Source organism: Zootoca vivipara, chromosome 7 (assembly GCF_963506605.1).
Source record: "Zootoca vivipara chromosome 7, rZooViv1.1, whole genome shotgun sequence".
Taxonomy (NCBI): Eukaryota; Metazoa; Chordata; class Lepidosauria; order Squamata; family Lacertidae; genus Zootoca; species Zootoca vivipara.
The window spans coordinates 87,955,178-87,968,860 of NC_083282.1; the positions used below are offsets into that span (position 1 = coordinate 87,955,178).

General features: G+C 43.2%; 1 protein-coding gene across 2 annotated transcripts in view; it reads left to right on the forward strand.

Annotated features, from left to right (window-relative positions):
* The first annotated feature begins 2,895 nt into the window (after nucleotides 1-2,895).
* The window catches only part of SLC17A9 (solute carrier family 17 member 9), a 29,286-nt gene continuing 18,498 nt past the window's right edge, over nucleotides 2,896-13,683 (forward strand). For both annotated transcript variants that reach the window (XM_035122960.2, XM_060277343.1), the window contains exons 1-2: nucleotides 2,896-3,026; nucleotides 12,449-12,646. In XM_035122960.2, the coding sequence (XP_034978851.1) occupies nucleotides 2,896-3,026; nucleotides 12,449-12,646 (329 nt within the window). The remainder of the gene's footprint in view (nucleotides 3,027-12,448; nucleotides 12,647-13,683) is intronic.

Genomic DNA, 13,683 nt, shown 5'->3' on the forward strand with positions numbered 1-13,683 from the left:
TTTAAAATATTATTTTTGCCCATAGGAACGCATTAATTGAATTTCAATGCATTCCTATGGGAAACCGCGATTCGCTAGACGAATTGTTCGTAAAACAAATTCGTCTAGCGAGGCAACCTCCACTCGAAAAATCCTTTCGTTAAGCGAAAAATTCGTCTTACAGGGCGTTCGTCTGGTGAGCCACCACTGTATAACCTACGTTTTTGTAAGCAGTATGTACATTCGATTTATTCTATTCCAGACTGACATTCCTAAAATCTTAAGAGCTACATGCTCAATAGTGGTTGTCAATTATAATTTTGTCACCTGAACCAAATTAGCAGTCTTAAATATGAAGATAACCTAACCGGTGAGAGTGCCTTGTTTGTTTTTTCTACATGTATTAAGAACGTATGGGCCACATACAGTATAATGCAAAGAAAGCAAAGCTATACCTCTGAGTAAGCCATGTGCACATGGTTCAAGCTGTGCCATAAGAGCTGCTTAAGTTCATGTGTTAAACCCTATAGTGTCCAAAATGACTGAATTACTCGCCTTCATTTCCTAAACACTGAGGATTTGGGATCCTTTGCAACAGTGTACATTTACACTAGACTAGAGAAAATCCAATTGGATTGCTCTCCCATACTATTTTAGACACCTGGTTCATATACAGTATTTAGATGTGTAGGCACTCAGCCAATGCAGATTTTCTGGATGGTAGACTTTGCCTATAAGCCTCCAACTGATGTTCACTCAACTGGGCCCAGAGCTGTCATGGGTTAAATGTGGCAAATTTATAGCCAATCCAATTCTTCATACCAATGGGCAAAACAAGTTTCTACTCGAGGGAATTAGGGCAGTGTCCAGTAACCATGTTTTCACCTGCTTACAATAAATACAGGCGTACTCTCCACTTGCCCAGGGGTTACGTTCCCGGGTACTGCATGAATATGTAAAATTGCATACAGCTTGGAAGACCATCTAAAAAGCTAAATTCCACCACAATCACTCCCTCCAAACCTTTATCAAACTCCCAACTCTCCCAACTCTCCCCAGGCTTCAAAGACTGATGCAAAAGCTCATGGGATTGCTATTTTCCTGCCGTTTTCACAACATTTTTGCAGTTTCCCCACTTTTCTGGTCATTTTTGCCTTTGTGACGCCTTTCTGCAGTTTATATTGATTTCTTTAATTATATTTGCCAGCACCACACATACGTACGGTTTGGAGTGAATTGAAGATGCGTAAGTGGAGAAACCTCTCAATGAGATCGGAAAACTGGAAAAACAACAACCTCTTACCTAAATTATTGCACGATTTTATTGAACTTGTTATGATGCACCATAACAAATGTTCCAGAGATTTCCTACAAAAGAAAAAACACGATAGTGTTGTAAACCACCTTGAAGCACCTTTACTGAATTGAGGAATAAATATATATGCAACACACAATTATAGTTCACTACTCCTGCCAACCTAGCAGTTCGAAAGCACGTCAAAATGCAAGTAGATAAATAGGAACCGCTACAGCGGGAACGTAAACGGTGTTTCCATGTGCTGCTCTGGTTTGCCAGAAGTGGCTTTGTCATGCTGGCCACATGACCTGGAAGCTATACGCCAGCTCCCTCGGCCAATAATGCGAGATGAGCGTGCAACCCCAGAGTCGGTCACGACTGGACCTAATGGTCAGGGGTCCCTTTACCTTTACCCTGCTCAGCAGCTCCTATTTCCAAAGTGGCAGATTTGGTAAACAAATTGCAACATGCTGTCATTTTTTAAAGAATAGAATAGAATAGTAATTTATTCGCCAAGTACTTACATCTTGTACTTGGAATTTGCTTTGGCTTATTTTACAATGTAAAAGGATTTTTATTTGATTAGCTTTGTGTCTTGCACCCATTCTGGTGGCAAGCGCGTATTTCATTTCCTTTTTTTCAAAAGGGACAGCACTGACTTGAAGCACTCACTAAGTTTGCTCTGGCTTCAGAGAGAACCAGCAAAAGCAGAGGCGCGCGCAGGCACCACCTCTCTTACGCATCTGCCTTCAGTTTTCTGTTTGCGAGTGGAAGACCTTGGCAATTTCCACCCTCCGTCGATCCCTCCAGCGGATTCCGTTTGTAAACATGGCGAACAGGATCAAAAGGTGCTGCTGGAGAGAGAACGGAGACGTCAATCTCAGAGCGCAAAGTTCTAGGGACGGAAAAGCAGACGCTGCTTCGCGCGCTCAGCAACAGATTTTGCAAAAGAACGAGAGAGCAAACCGCGCGTGCGATCTCCAAATCGCCCAGCAACAACGCATCTTGTTTCGTATCTTGGAAAGCATCATCCTGACCTGAGCAGAGCTGCTTCTTGAAATATCTCCGCCTCCGGCGAGACCGTGGCCTTTTCTGACTTCTGCATCCGTCTGCAAACGCGTCTCTCCCGGGCTCCTCCTTTTGCAAGCATCGCCCCCGAGCAGCCTCGACCTTCTGCGGCGAGACTTCCTGCAGAAATCCCCACACAGGAAGAGCAGACGCTGAAAAAGTGACACGTGGACTTGGTGCTCATTGCAGGAGGGCGAAATAAAAACTCCCCTCCGGATCCCAAACGCGCTGCGCGCAGGTTTTAGCTTCCTCTGCCAGCAAACTGTCAAGGCGAATGGATTCACTTGGCCGAGGGGCCGGTGGCTGGGTTTCCGCTCCCGCTTTTAAATTAAATCAGCATGCCCAATAAACGAGTCATTAAATCATAAAAAATAATAGCAAAAGCATCGCTGCTTTTCTTTTTGACCCCCCCATTCCCCAGGGGCGGGTGTCACCATCTGTTCGCTGGCATCTAGTTGCTTCGTAGATTTAGGCAGCAGCGACAAGCCGTTGTGCGAGAGGACTTCTGGCTTCTACTGATTATTTTTAAAATAATAATAAAAAAAAGTTGAATGGCCCTGAGTGTCAGTGAAAATGGAGCACAGGTGTGCGGGGCTGATCTCTCTCTCCATCACCTCAAGCAGCAGCTGAAGTCCACAGAGGAGGGCATGAAAAAGGATGGCGCTGATTCTTATTGGTCCAGGTAAGTTCCAGCCTCTAACTTTGGGGAGCCACCCTGTGCCAGACCTGGAGCAAACTGCAGAAGGAAAACTTTCAGAAATGGTGTTTTCCAGCGGCATCTTTCTCTCTCTCTCTTTTTCTCTCTCTGGCTACTTCCACATGGCAGTTTAGTGTGCATTTAGGCTTGTGCACATACCATACATTTAAAGCACACACACCCCTCCAAAAAAAAAAGAGTATTGGGAACTGTAATTTATACTACAACTTCCGGCACCCTTAACAAAGATGCATTTCCCAGGATTCAGGGTGGGGGAAAATGTGCTTTGAATTAATGTAAGCTTTATATAGCACTCTTAATGCATGCAAGGTTTGTGCAAGGACTATCCGCCCCAAAATGCCATCCCGTTTCCTATTTAATCTGGATTTAACCTTTTCTGCAGAAAATCCTATAAATGAGGGGAGGGAGGAGGGCCCATGAAAATGCTAAATCTGGATGGTGATGATGATGATGATGATGATGATGATGATGATAATAATAATAATATATTTTAATACCCCACCCATCTGGCTGTGTTTCACCAGCCACTGTGGGTGGCTCCCATCAGAATAATAATAATAAGCAATCAAACATCAAACATTAAAAAGCTTCCCCATACAGGGCTGCCTTCAGATGTCTTCTAAAAGTCAGATAGTTGTTTTTCTCTTTGACATCTGATGGGCGGGTGCCACTACCGAGAAGGCCCTCTGCCTGGTTCCCTGTAACCTCACTTCTTGCAGGGAGGGAACCGCCAGAAGGCCCTCAGAGCTGGACCTCAGTGTCTGGGCTGAACGGTGGGGGTGGAGACGCTCCTTCAGGTATACTGGGCCAAGGCCGATTGGAGGGGGAAAGAACCAGGGTGTCATTTTGATGATGATGGGAACGTGGGTGCAGCGAAAAACTTGGCTTCCTGAGCCAACACTGAGTCCCGAGTCCCCATAATAAACTGTTGTGTGGAAGTCTTCTTATCTCCTTTCTGTTACAGTTCCTGTTTGTGGATTTATGAGCACTGTATTCCCCAAACTCACATTTTCCTCCCTGTGGTGTGTGGTTAGTTATTCCCTGTACTATGACAGAACATTCAGCTCTGGGACTAATTTGTACTGTGAAGAAGTACATAAATAACTCGCACATAAATTATGGAATGCTTTGATTCTGAAGCTGCCCACATATTCCCATTTCTTTATTGTCAGATGTGATTCAAAGCTATTTTGTTAGGATTTGCCCAAAGCTTATTATTCCACTCTCAATTCCCTTTTTTGCAATGGTCACGTGGAGTCATTGTATATTATTTACAAATGCCATGCAAAACAGCGGGTTCGATTCAAAAAAACAACTATTGGGGACGCTGAAGAAGTATTGTAGATAAGCACATTGGAGCTTCTTCTTTGGAGTTGGGTGGCTGTCGGTCAAGAATTCTTCAGCTGTTATCCCTGCATTGCAAAGGGTTGGGCGACATGACCTATTTTGGTGGAAGCCACCCAGAGTGGCTGGGGAAACCCAGCCAGATGGGCAGGGTATAAATAAATTATTATCATTATCATTATCATTATCATTATCATTATCATTATCATTATTAATTAGGCTACCCCCCAATGAACTGCATTGCTTCCATGCATTTATTTTGTAAACATGGCATTATTCACTTTTAGTTAATCATTTCCCATTTCTTACGCATCAAAGTTGCATTTGCTTCAGAGAAATGCAAATGTTAGTCTTTATTTTATTTTTTTATTTTTGTAAGCTTAGAATTAAAAAGAATTATGATTTGGCCCTCTTGAATGTACTAAGAGCTAAGGCTGAAATCCTGACCTTGCCTCTCTGTGTAAACAGCCCTGGGACTTGGGCTGCAAGAAGCTTAGCTTGTACCTGTGAAAAGTACAGCGCTTTCTTTCAAACCATTTTATCCACTTCTCATTTATTTGGGCCATTTCCACAGCGCTGGGTTTGTTTTGGCAAGGATTTGCTAGCCTGGCAAATGTCGGCCTCCGACTCAAGCCTAACCAGCTAAAGTGTTGTTGTTCTGGATTGTGACCTGTGTATAGAGAGAAAGGGTTCATTATGTAGGCTATGAACCACTCCTTCAAGTCATCATGGAATGCCTTCTAGTGAGATTAGGAAACAGCTTCCAAGACAATGGAAAATTAGACAATGGAAATTGGAACTGCAGAGCTTATGGCACTTGACAGATCAATTAAAAAGGTGTCCCTGATTAGCCAGCCTGAGATCCTTTAATTTTCTTTTTTAACCTATCTTTAATACAGTACAATCCTGGGAACTCTTAGTTTGTTAAGGGTGCCAGGGGTTATTCAGAGACCCCTATTCTGTTGGGGCATGTGCAGAGTGCCCAAAGAACAGAAAAACACTTGAACAGTTCTAGGAAGCTTCACTTTAGGTTTACCCAGTGCTTTTTTTCTGGGGGTACGCAGGGGTACGCACACCCCTAAACATTTTGTGAATCTTTGTAGTTTTGTCCATTTACTGTTGTTGTAAGAATTTAAGGTCTCAAATACATAAACTAGATGTTCATAAATTTACAAGGCAAACCCATACATAAGTATGTAAACCACGTGTCTGAAATAGTACAGGAAAACAATCCTGAAACCATTTTGACTCTCCCAAGTTGACTTCAAATGTTTCTCAGCAAGGAGGAAGGAAATGGGAAAGCCTCTCCATTGTCGTTTGCTTACCTGTCTTAAGGGCGTATTTGTGTATGAATCCTGTGACCTGGATTCAGGAACTGACGTATGAACCATCACAAAAGAATGGCCAGACTGCCCAGGTGGTAATGCAGCCAGTGACCATTATCAGGTATCCTGGCAGACAGGATTTCTGTTGTAGACTGCCTCCTTCTGTGATCCCTTTCCCTTATGGGGTATTCCTGAGCCCGTATCGAGTCCTTAAGTGGGTTCCCTATCGGTAGGAGAAAATAACAGAGGCAACCAGAGTATACTGAGAAGCAAAGCAGCTAGTAAGCCTGATCTTTATTCAAGGAAATGTTGCAACAGGGTCCCCACTCACCACACGCAGGAGGGAGGAAACTCTGAACAATGGTGCACAAGCCCTTATATAGACTTTTGAAATTGCCCACCCTGTAGCCCAATACCATCCCCCAAAACATCATACATACATCACAGAAGGAGGCGGTCACTGATTACATTACCTGGGCAGTCTGGCCATTCTTTTGGGATGGTTCATACTTTAGTTCCTGAATCCAGGTCACAGGCTCACCCTATTCATACACAAATGCGCCCTTAAGAGAGGATTTGCAAGCAAAAGGACAATTAGAAGGCTTTCCCCATTTGCCTCCCTTACTGCAGAGGAATATTTGAGGTCAATTGGCAAGTCTAAATGGCTTCAGGATTGCTTTCCCATACTACGTCAGACACATGGTTCATATATTTAGATATGTGTGCATATATGAATATTCTATATTTGAGAATTTAAAATTCTTATAACCAGTGCTATTTTTCCCTTGGGGACGCAGGGGTACGCATGCCCCAAAACATTTTGTGAATCTTTGTACTTATTTACTCTATTTATTTTTCCTGATTTGAGCTATACAGTGGTTCTCTTGAGTCAAAATGAGAGTACCCCTAAACATTTTTTTTAGGAAAAAAGCACTGCTTATAACACTAAATAAATAACACTAAATAACAAGCAGAACTAGTTGGCTCCTTTGCCTCTGTTGTAGCCGTGGACTGAGCCTGAATGAAAGCATGCGTGGCCAAGGCTTGGTTAATCATTCTCCAGAACATAAATATACGAGGCTGGTTAGTTAATTGTTGCATAATGGTGGGAAGAAGTTATGACAAACAGGGAAGGAGGCTGTTTGTCAAAGGCTTACAGCTCCAGAGTTCTCTGCACGCAGATGACTCTAGCTTCGTCTCCTGTCCCTTCCAGTCCCTGCCTCTCAAAATCATAGAGTCATACAGTTGGAAGAGACCACAAGGGCCATCCAGTCCAACCCCCTGCCAAGTAGGAAACACCATCAAAGCACTCTTGACATATGCCTGTCAAGCCTCTGCTTAAAGACTTCCAAAGGAGGAGACTCCACCACACTCCTTGGCAGCAAATTCCACTGCCGAAGAGCTCTTACTGTCAGGAACTTTTTCTTAATGTTTAGGTGGAATCTTCTTTCTTGTAGTTTGAATCCATTGCTCCGTGTCCGCTTCTCTGGAGCAGCAGAAAACAACCTTTCTCCCTCCTCTATATGACATCCTTTTATATATTTGAACATGGCTATCATATCACCCCTTAACCTTCTCTTCTCCAGGCTAAACATACCCAGCTTCCTAAGCCGTTCCTCATAAGGCATCGTTTCCAGGCCTTTGACCATTTTGGTTGCCCTCTTCTGGACACGTTCCAGCTTGTCTGTATCCTTCTTGAACTGTGGTGCCCAGAACTGGACACAGTACTCCAGGTGAGGTCTGACCAGAGTGGAATACAGTGGTACTATTACTTCCCTTGATCTAGATGCTATACTCCTATCGATGCAGCCCAGAATTGCATTGGCTTTTTTAGCTGCTGCATCACACTGCTGACTCATGTTATTTTCTGGAGGTTTGGGAGACCCTCCCAGAGCAGATTTGCAAGGGGGTCCTGGGGAGTAGAAGTGGAAAAGGAAGTCCTCTTGCACCAGCGGAATCCTTCATTCAACCCCAGCAGTGTTAGAAACCCAAGATATATGCTAGGCCCCAAATGGCTCCTTAAACCATTTTTACAGTCACTAAAACGGAATGTCTAGTTGCTATTTGCACCTGGCAAATTTTGAACTCTGAACCCAAGTGACTTGTAACCTGGAATTTGGGAGCAAAGGACTTTTATGAAATGACTTTCTTAATACACAACTGTATTGGTCCATGGGGAGGCGGGATCTAAAATGGACGGTAAAGCTGTACATTTACCCATGAAGTGTGCTCAGTGATCTTTTAGCCACAGCGGGTGGCAGTGTGGGTTAAACCACAGAGCCTAGGGCTTGCCAATCAGAAGGTCGGTGGTTCGAATCCCCTTGACGGGGTGAGCTTCCGTTGTTCAGTCCCTGCTCCTGCCAACCTAGCAGTTCAAAAGCACCTCAAAGTGCAAGTAGATAAATAGGTACTGCTCTGGCGGAAAGGTAAACGGCATTTCCGTGCGCTGCTCTGGTTTAGCAGAAGTGGCTTAGCCATGCTGGCCACATGACCTGGAAGCTGTACGCCGGGTCCCTTGGCCAGTAAAGCGAGATGAGCGCCGCAACCCCAGAGTCATCCACAACTGGACCTAATGGTCAGGGGTCCCTTTACCTTTACCTCTCTGCCCACCTTGCAGGGTTGGTTGTTAAGAGGATAAAATGGGGGTTGGCAAAAGGCCATGTTCGAAAGTTCTGAGCTACTCGGAGGAAAGGCAGGGTGCAAATGTATGACAGGAGGACCAACCAAAACGCCAGAGTTCTTTTGTGAGCAAACATTCGAGTTCTGCAAAGCCCTTCATCGCACTGGATGTTAAGCAAAAGCCACAATGTCCACAGACTGTCAACAGACCCAAGAGGCCTTGGTCTCCTAAGCCAGGAAGGCCAAGATCCTATTACACAAGCAAAGAGTTTGGAAAAACGAGATAGTGATCTAGAAAGCCTTTTGCATTTCCTCCTTTCCCTCCTGTAAAATGTGTGCAAGGGTTCAAGCTGGTGTTTGCAATTCGAACGGAGAGTTCTGTCGTAATTGCCCACTTTCACTGTGATCTTTCCGTCCTTCACCCAGCGCACAGGTCTTCCTCTGTCCCTCTTTCTCAAAATGCAGAACTGTACTGCTTCTCTTGCACATTCTGCCCTTTGGACCCCATCCTTGCAGGTGGGTGAGCTTATTCAGGGAACATCTAGAGCCAGAACAGGAAGGTTAAAGTTCTTTTGTCAAAAAAAAACCCCCAGACACCCATTCTGAGACATTTTGGGACAAGCCGCCATGATGGACGTGGTAATCAGATAGCAAACTCCCACTAATGCCTCCATGATGCCGTCAGGGGAATCTCATCACATGCCTGCATGGACCCTAAAAAATAAGGGTGGGGGGAAGAGAATTGTTTCTGCTGAGAGTGGAATTGACCCTTCTTTTCTTGTTGGAAAAATATTTGTCCTGTTTGTTCCTGGTTGTGAAACATTATAAATGGGCTTCGCTGCTCGCTTTCATGTTTATTTAACAGAATGTGTATACTGCTTATTGTAAAAACATTCCAACATCTAAGCAGTCTGCATAAAACTTAAAAACATACGTTAAAACGATCATTGCAAAGCCAGGAGCTAAAAGCAGGAAGTCCTGGGGGGGGGGGGGAGAATCAAAATATAAATAAATCCAGCAATTTAAAAATGTACATTGCATAGAAGTAAAAATAAATGCACACCGTTTTTACATGGCTTAATGGTGATCATAATTGTCAATTGCACACGGTATTTTGCCTGTGATGTATGCTATATGCATTCAGTAATTCTTGATGATGATGATGATGATGATGATGATGAGAGTTAAATATTTTCATGAGAACTGGGACAAGTGACCTGGGTTAGTTGCATTCCCCATTTAGATGGGTCTTATTCAGCAGAGCAAAGCAAAGAAGCAGGTGTCCAGCTCTTAAATTCTGCCTTTCTCCCTCAATGGGAAACACAGGGTATTAAAGGAAATCTACAGTGCTTAAAAAATAAAAATAAAAAAAATCCGGATCTGTATTCCATTTGGAACTAACTGGCTAGCAGGTTTGCTAATGTATTATATATAAATTTTGTTCGGTCAAAACTGCTGTGGAGTTGGAGCAGCTTGCCAAGAACTGTGTTCGCGGAAGGGAGGAGCGAGCGCTTTCTCTTTTTGCCCTCCCGCAAAGGATTTGGGCGCCGTGCCAAGTTACCGTCAGGATTGCTAATCCACTGCTGGGGCCGCCGTGCCAGCTCAGTTCAGGATGACAGGTGAGTGGCAGGTCTTTTGAAGGCCTGTGACAACGTGAGGAGCCGCTACAGGAAGGGAGACCAGTCGGACTTGCCGAGGCCCCGAAGGGAACCTGCCTTGCCTGCGCTATGTGATCTGAATCAGATTGAGTGTAACAGGCATGGATGGTGATGGGGAAGTGACAGCCACAACAGGGTAAGGGCCAGGGTTGGAGGGGGGGGGCAAGCAACCAGGCTGAAAGTCAGGAAGTCCCCACTTCAAATCTTGCCTCTGCTGAGAAGCCAATCTCTCATCCTCGGCTGTGCAGGAAAATTATTAAATTGCCTTCCATGCACATGTCTCATAGGTGCCCCTGACCATTAGGTCCAATCACGGATGACTCTGGGGTTGCGCCACTCATCTTGCTTTACTAGCCGAGGGAGCCGGTGTACAGCTTCCAGGTCATGACTAAGCCACTTCTGGCAAACCAGAGCAGCACACGGAAACGCCGTTTACCTTCCCGCCGGAGCGGTACCTATTTATCTACTTGCACTTTGACGTGCTTTCGAACTGCTAGGTTGGCAGGAGCTGGGACCGAGCAACGGGAGCTCGCCCCGTCGCGGGGATTCGAACCGCCGACCTTCTGATCGGCAAGTCCTAGGCTCAGTGGTTTAGACCACAGTGCCACCCGCATCCCGCACATGTCTCATGGCGAGGCTCAAAATGCAGTAAAGACAGTTGCAAACAGCACAGAAGTAAAAGCCGACGCGTTTAAAAGCACTGCCAAGTCTTCTTTTCTTCTTCTTTGGCAATCACTGGTAGCCAAGTAAGATTGTGCTGCTCAGTCATGGATACAGCTGCCGAGCTGCTCAACTGCCTCGTTCCTTGAGTCCACCACCCATGTGCCACCACCCACCTCGTTCCACCACCCATGTGCCGGTTCATGACTAGGGGCTTCCAGGTTTCATGGTCCTGCGTCCGTTACCATTTGCCAGTCGCCATGGGATTTGGGGGGTTTGGATTTGGGATGGGTTTTTGGAAGATGCCTTGGATGTAATTTTTAATGTGTGTAGATCAGTGCACGCTGACCAACACACAGTCTTTGCAGTAAGGCTCTATTCCAACGGCATGAGTATCACGACGACCGGTAGATTCTTATCTGCTGCAGCCTTCATCCGCCTTCACAGCCGTTGTAACATACCGCTTGTTATCTCCCTCCTGTTCTGCCGTTGAGGACTCCTTGGATCATTCTTTGTCCAGTTCCTCTCCTTTGACCTTACCGCAGGTCTGTGCTTACAGGGGTAAGGTTACAGGGAAGCAGGCAGAGGGCCTTCTCGGTAGTGGCACCCGCCCTGTGGAATGCTCTTCCACCAGATGTCTTCTAAAAGTCAGATAGTTGGCTATTTCTTTGACATCTGGGCAGGCCTGCTTAGGGAAGCTTTTAATATTTGATGAATTGTTGTATTTTAATATTTTGCTGGAAGCCGCCCAGAGTGGCTGGGGAAACCCAGCCTGATGGGCGGGGTATAAGTAATAAATAATTATTATTATTCCAGAAGAGGATTACAGAAGAGGAGGGCAAGAGTTCGGCAAAAGTTGGACTGGGACAGACTAGGGGTGGGTTGAGGAAGTTTTGGATTGTCTGGTATTGTTTGATGTAATATGGTCTGACCTTGGAATGTATTAAGGATTGTATTAAGGAACTGGCTGATGCATCTGGAGACACCGACTTCAGGGAAAAGGGGGTGGGAACTTGCTGTGAGGGTGGGAATAAATGGGTAAAAGATTTGGATGTTAAGTTTAAATATTTTTGGGTAAGGGATAGAGATTAGTAGTTAGATACCGTGTTTCTCATATTATAAGACATGTCTTATATTTATTTTTTCCTCAAAAAAACACACTATGACTTATTTTCAAGGGATGTCTTATTTTTTTCCTCCTCCTCCTGCCGCGGCCGGCATTGCTGCTGTGCCTATCACTATGTCTTATTTTCGGGGTATGGCTTATATTCCTTGAATGCTTAAAATCTTGCTATGGCTTATTTTATGGGTATGTCTTAAAATATGAGAAACAGGGTAATAGCAATTTTGGAGAGAGGAGGTTAGTAATAAAGAAGTTAAAGTATAAAAAGAATGACTAATAGTAATGAAGAAGTTAAAATTTAGACAAAAGAATGTGATGTTAGATTTGGGAACTGCGAGACTTATTTTTAATAATTAGAACTCAAGAAGGGGAAATGGGGAAGTCAGAAAGGATTAGTTTAGAAGTTTGAGAATGATGTTATTGTATTTTTATTTTTCTTCTTATTGTTGTATTTTCTTTTTTTAGTCTTTTTTATTTTTAATTGTCTTTGAAATGTGAAGAATTTGGGGGAATAAGAATGGACAAATTGGTTTTGCATTCTTTTTCTTCTTTTTCTGTATTGTTAAAATCCAATAAAATATTTAAAAAATTATTATTATTATTATTATTAGCATTTTTTTTTAAAAAAGGAGCACTCCTTTCTCTTCATGTTTGCAGGCCTGAATCTCGAATATGGACCATAGCGTTGCTACTTGGGACCTGCCTGCTCTACTGCACGAGGGTCGCCCTGCCCATCTCTGTCGCTGCCATGAGCGCTCACTTCGACTGGGACAAGAGGCAGTCGGGCATTGTTCTGAGCAGCTTCTTCTGGGGCTACTGCCTGACCCAAATCGCCGGAGGCCACCTGAGTGATCGGTATGACTTGTCTCGCACTGCGCCCCTTCTAGAGCCAAAGGGAAGAACCACACTTTTTTTGACATCCGCTAGAACTTTTTATTTTGCCATTTGGATTCTGAGTGGCAGTTGTCTGTGGCTACTAACCCTGAAGGCGGGGTGGATTTGATTTAAATCAAATCGATCTAAATCACGATTTAAATCACTAGTCAGTAAGACTTGATTTAAATCATTTTTTTTTCACAGAAAGACTCATTCTTGCTGGTATCATCTTAATATTTACAACCAGATGAAGGTTTCATTTTTGGAATAATAAATTTTCAGAGTAGTTTTTTTTGCAGTTATATCAAAAATTACCGATTTGATTATACTATTAGAAATACATAGACAGATAATTATGAAATTACGGTGAGGTTTAATAAGTTAACTGTTTATATTTGGACAACTTTTCTGCTGTACTTTATTGGAAGGGGAAAAACAATAATTTCCTTAAAAACAATTTAAACAACTTATTCAACTAAAACAATAGCTTCATAGCATATATATACATGTTTGTTAACTGATGTGGTTAAACAATTTTTTTTAAAAAAACAAACAAACTGAGCCTGAGTTTTAGCACACATGGAAAAACTTAAAACAAATCCTTATTTACTGATGAATAGCCTTTGGACTATAATGTAACTTAAATAGAAAAGTATCTTTAGAAAGATTTTTCCTCCAAAAGCATTTTATTTATAAATCTGATTTAAATAAATAAATATATTGATTTAAATTTTTTTAAATCATACATATATATATATATATATATATATATATATATATACAGTATATATATATATATATACAGTATATATATATATATATATATATATATATATATATATATATAATTGATTTTTATCCACCCTGCCTATCCTCCCTCCATTGTTGGAGGCAGCATGCTTCTGAATATCAGTTGTGGCACTTAGTTTCTGCTTGCAGGCTTTGAATAGGCGTAAGGTTGGGAACTTTGGACCTGAAGTGCAGAAAGCACCTTTGGGGCCGGTACCCTGACTCTT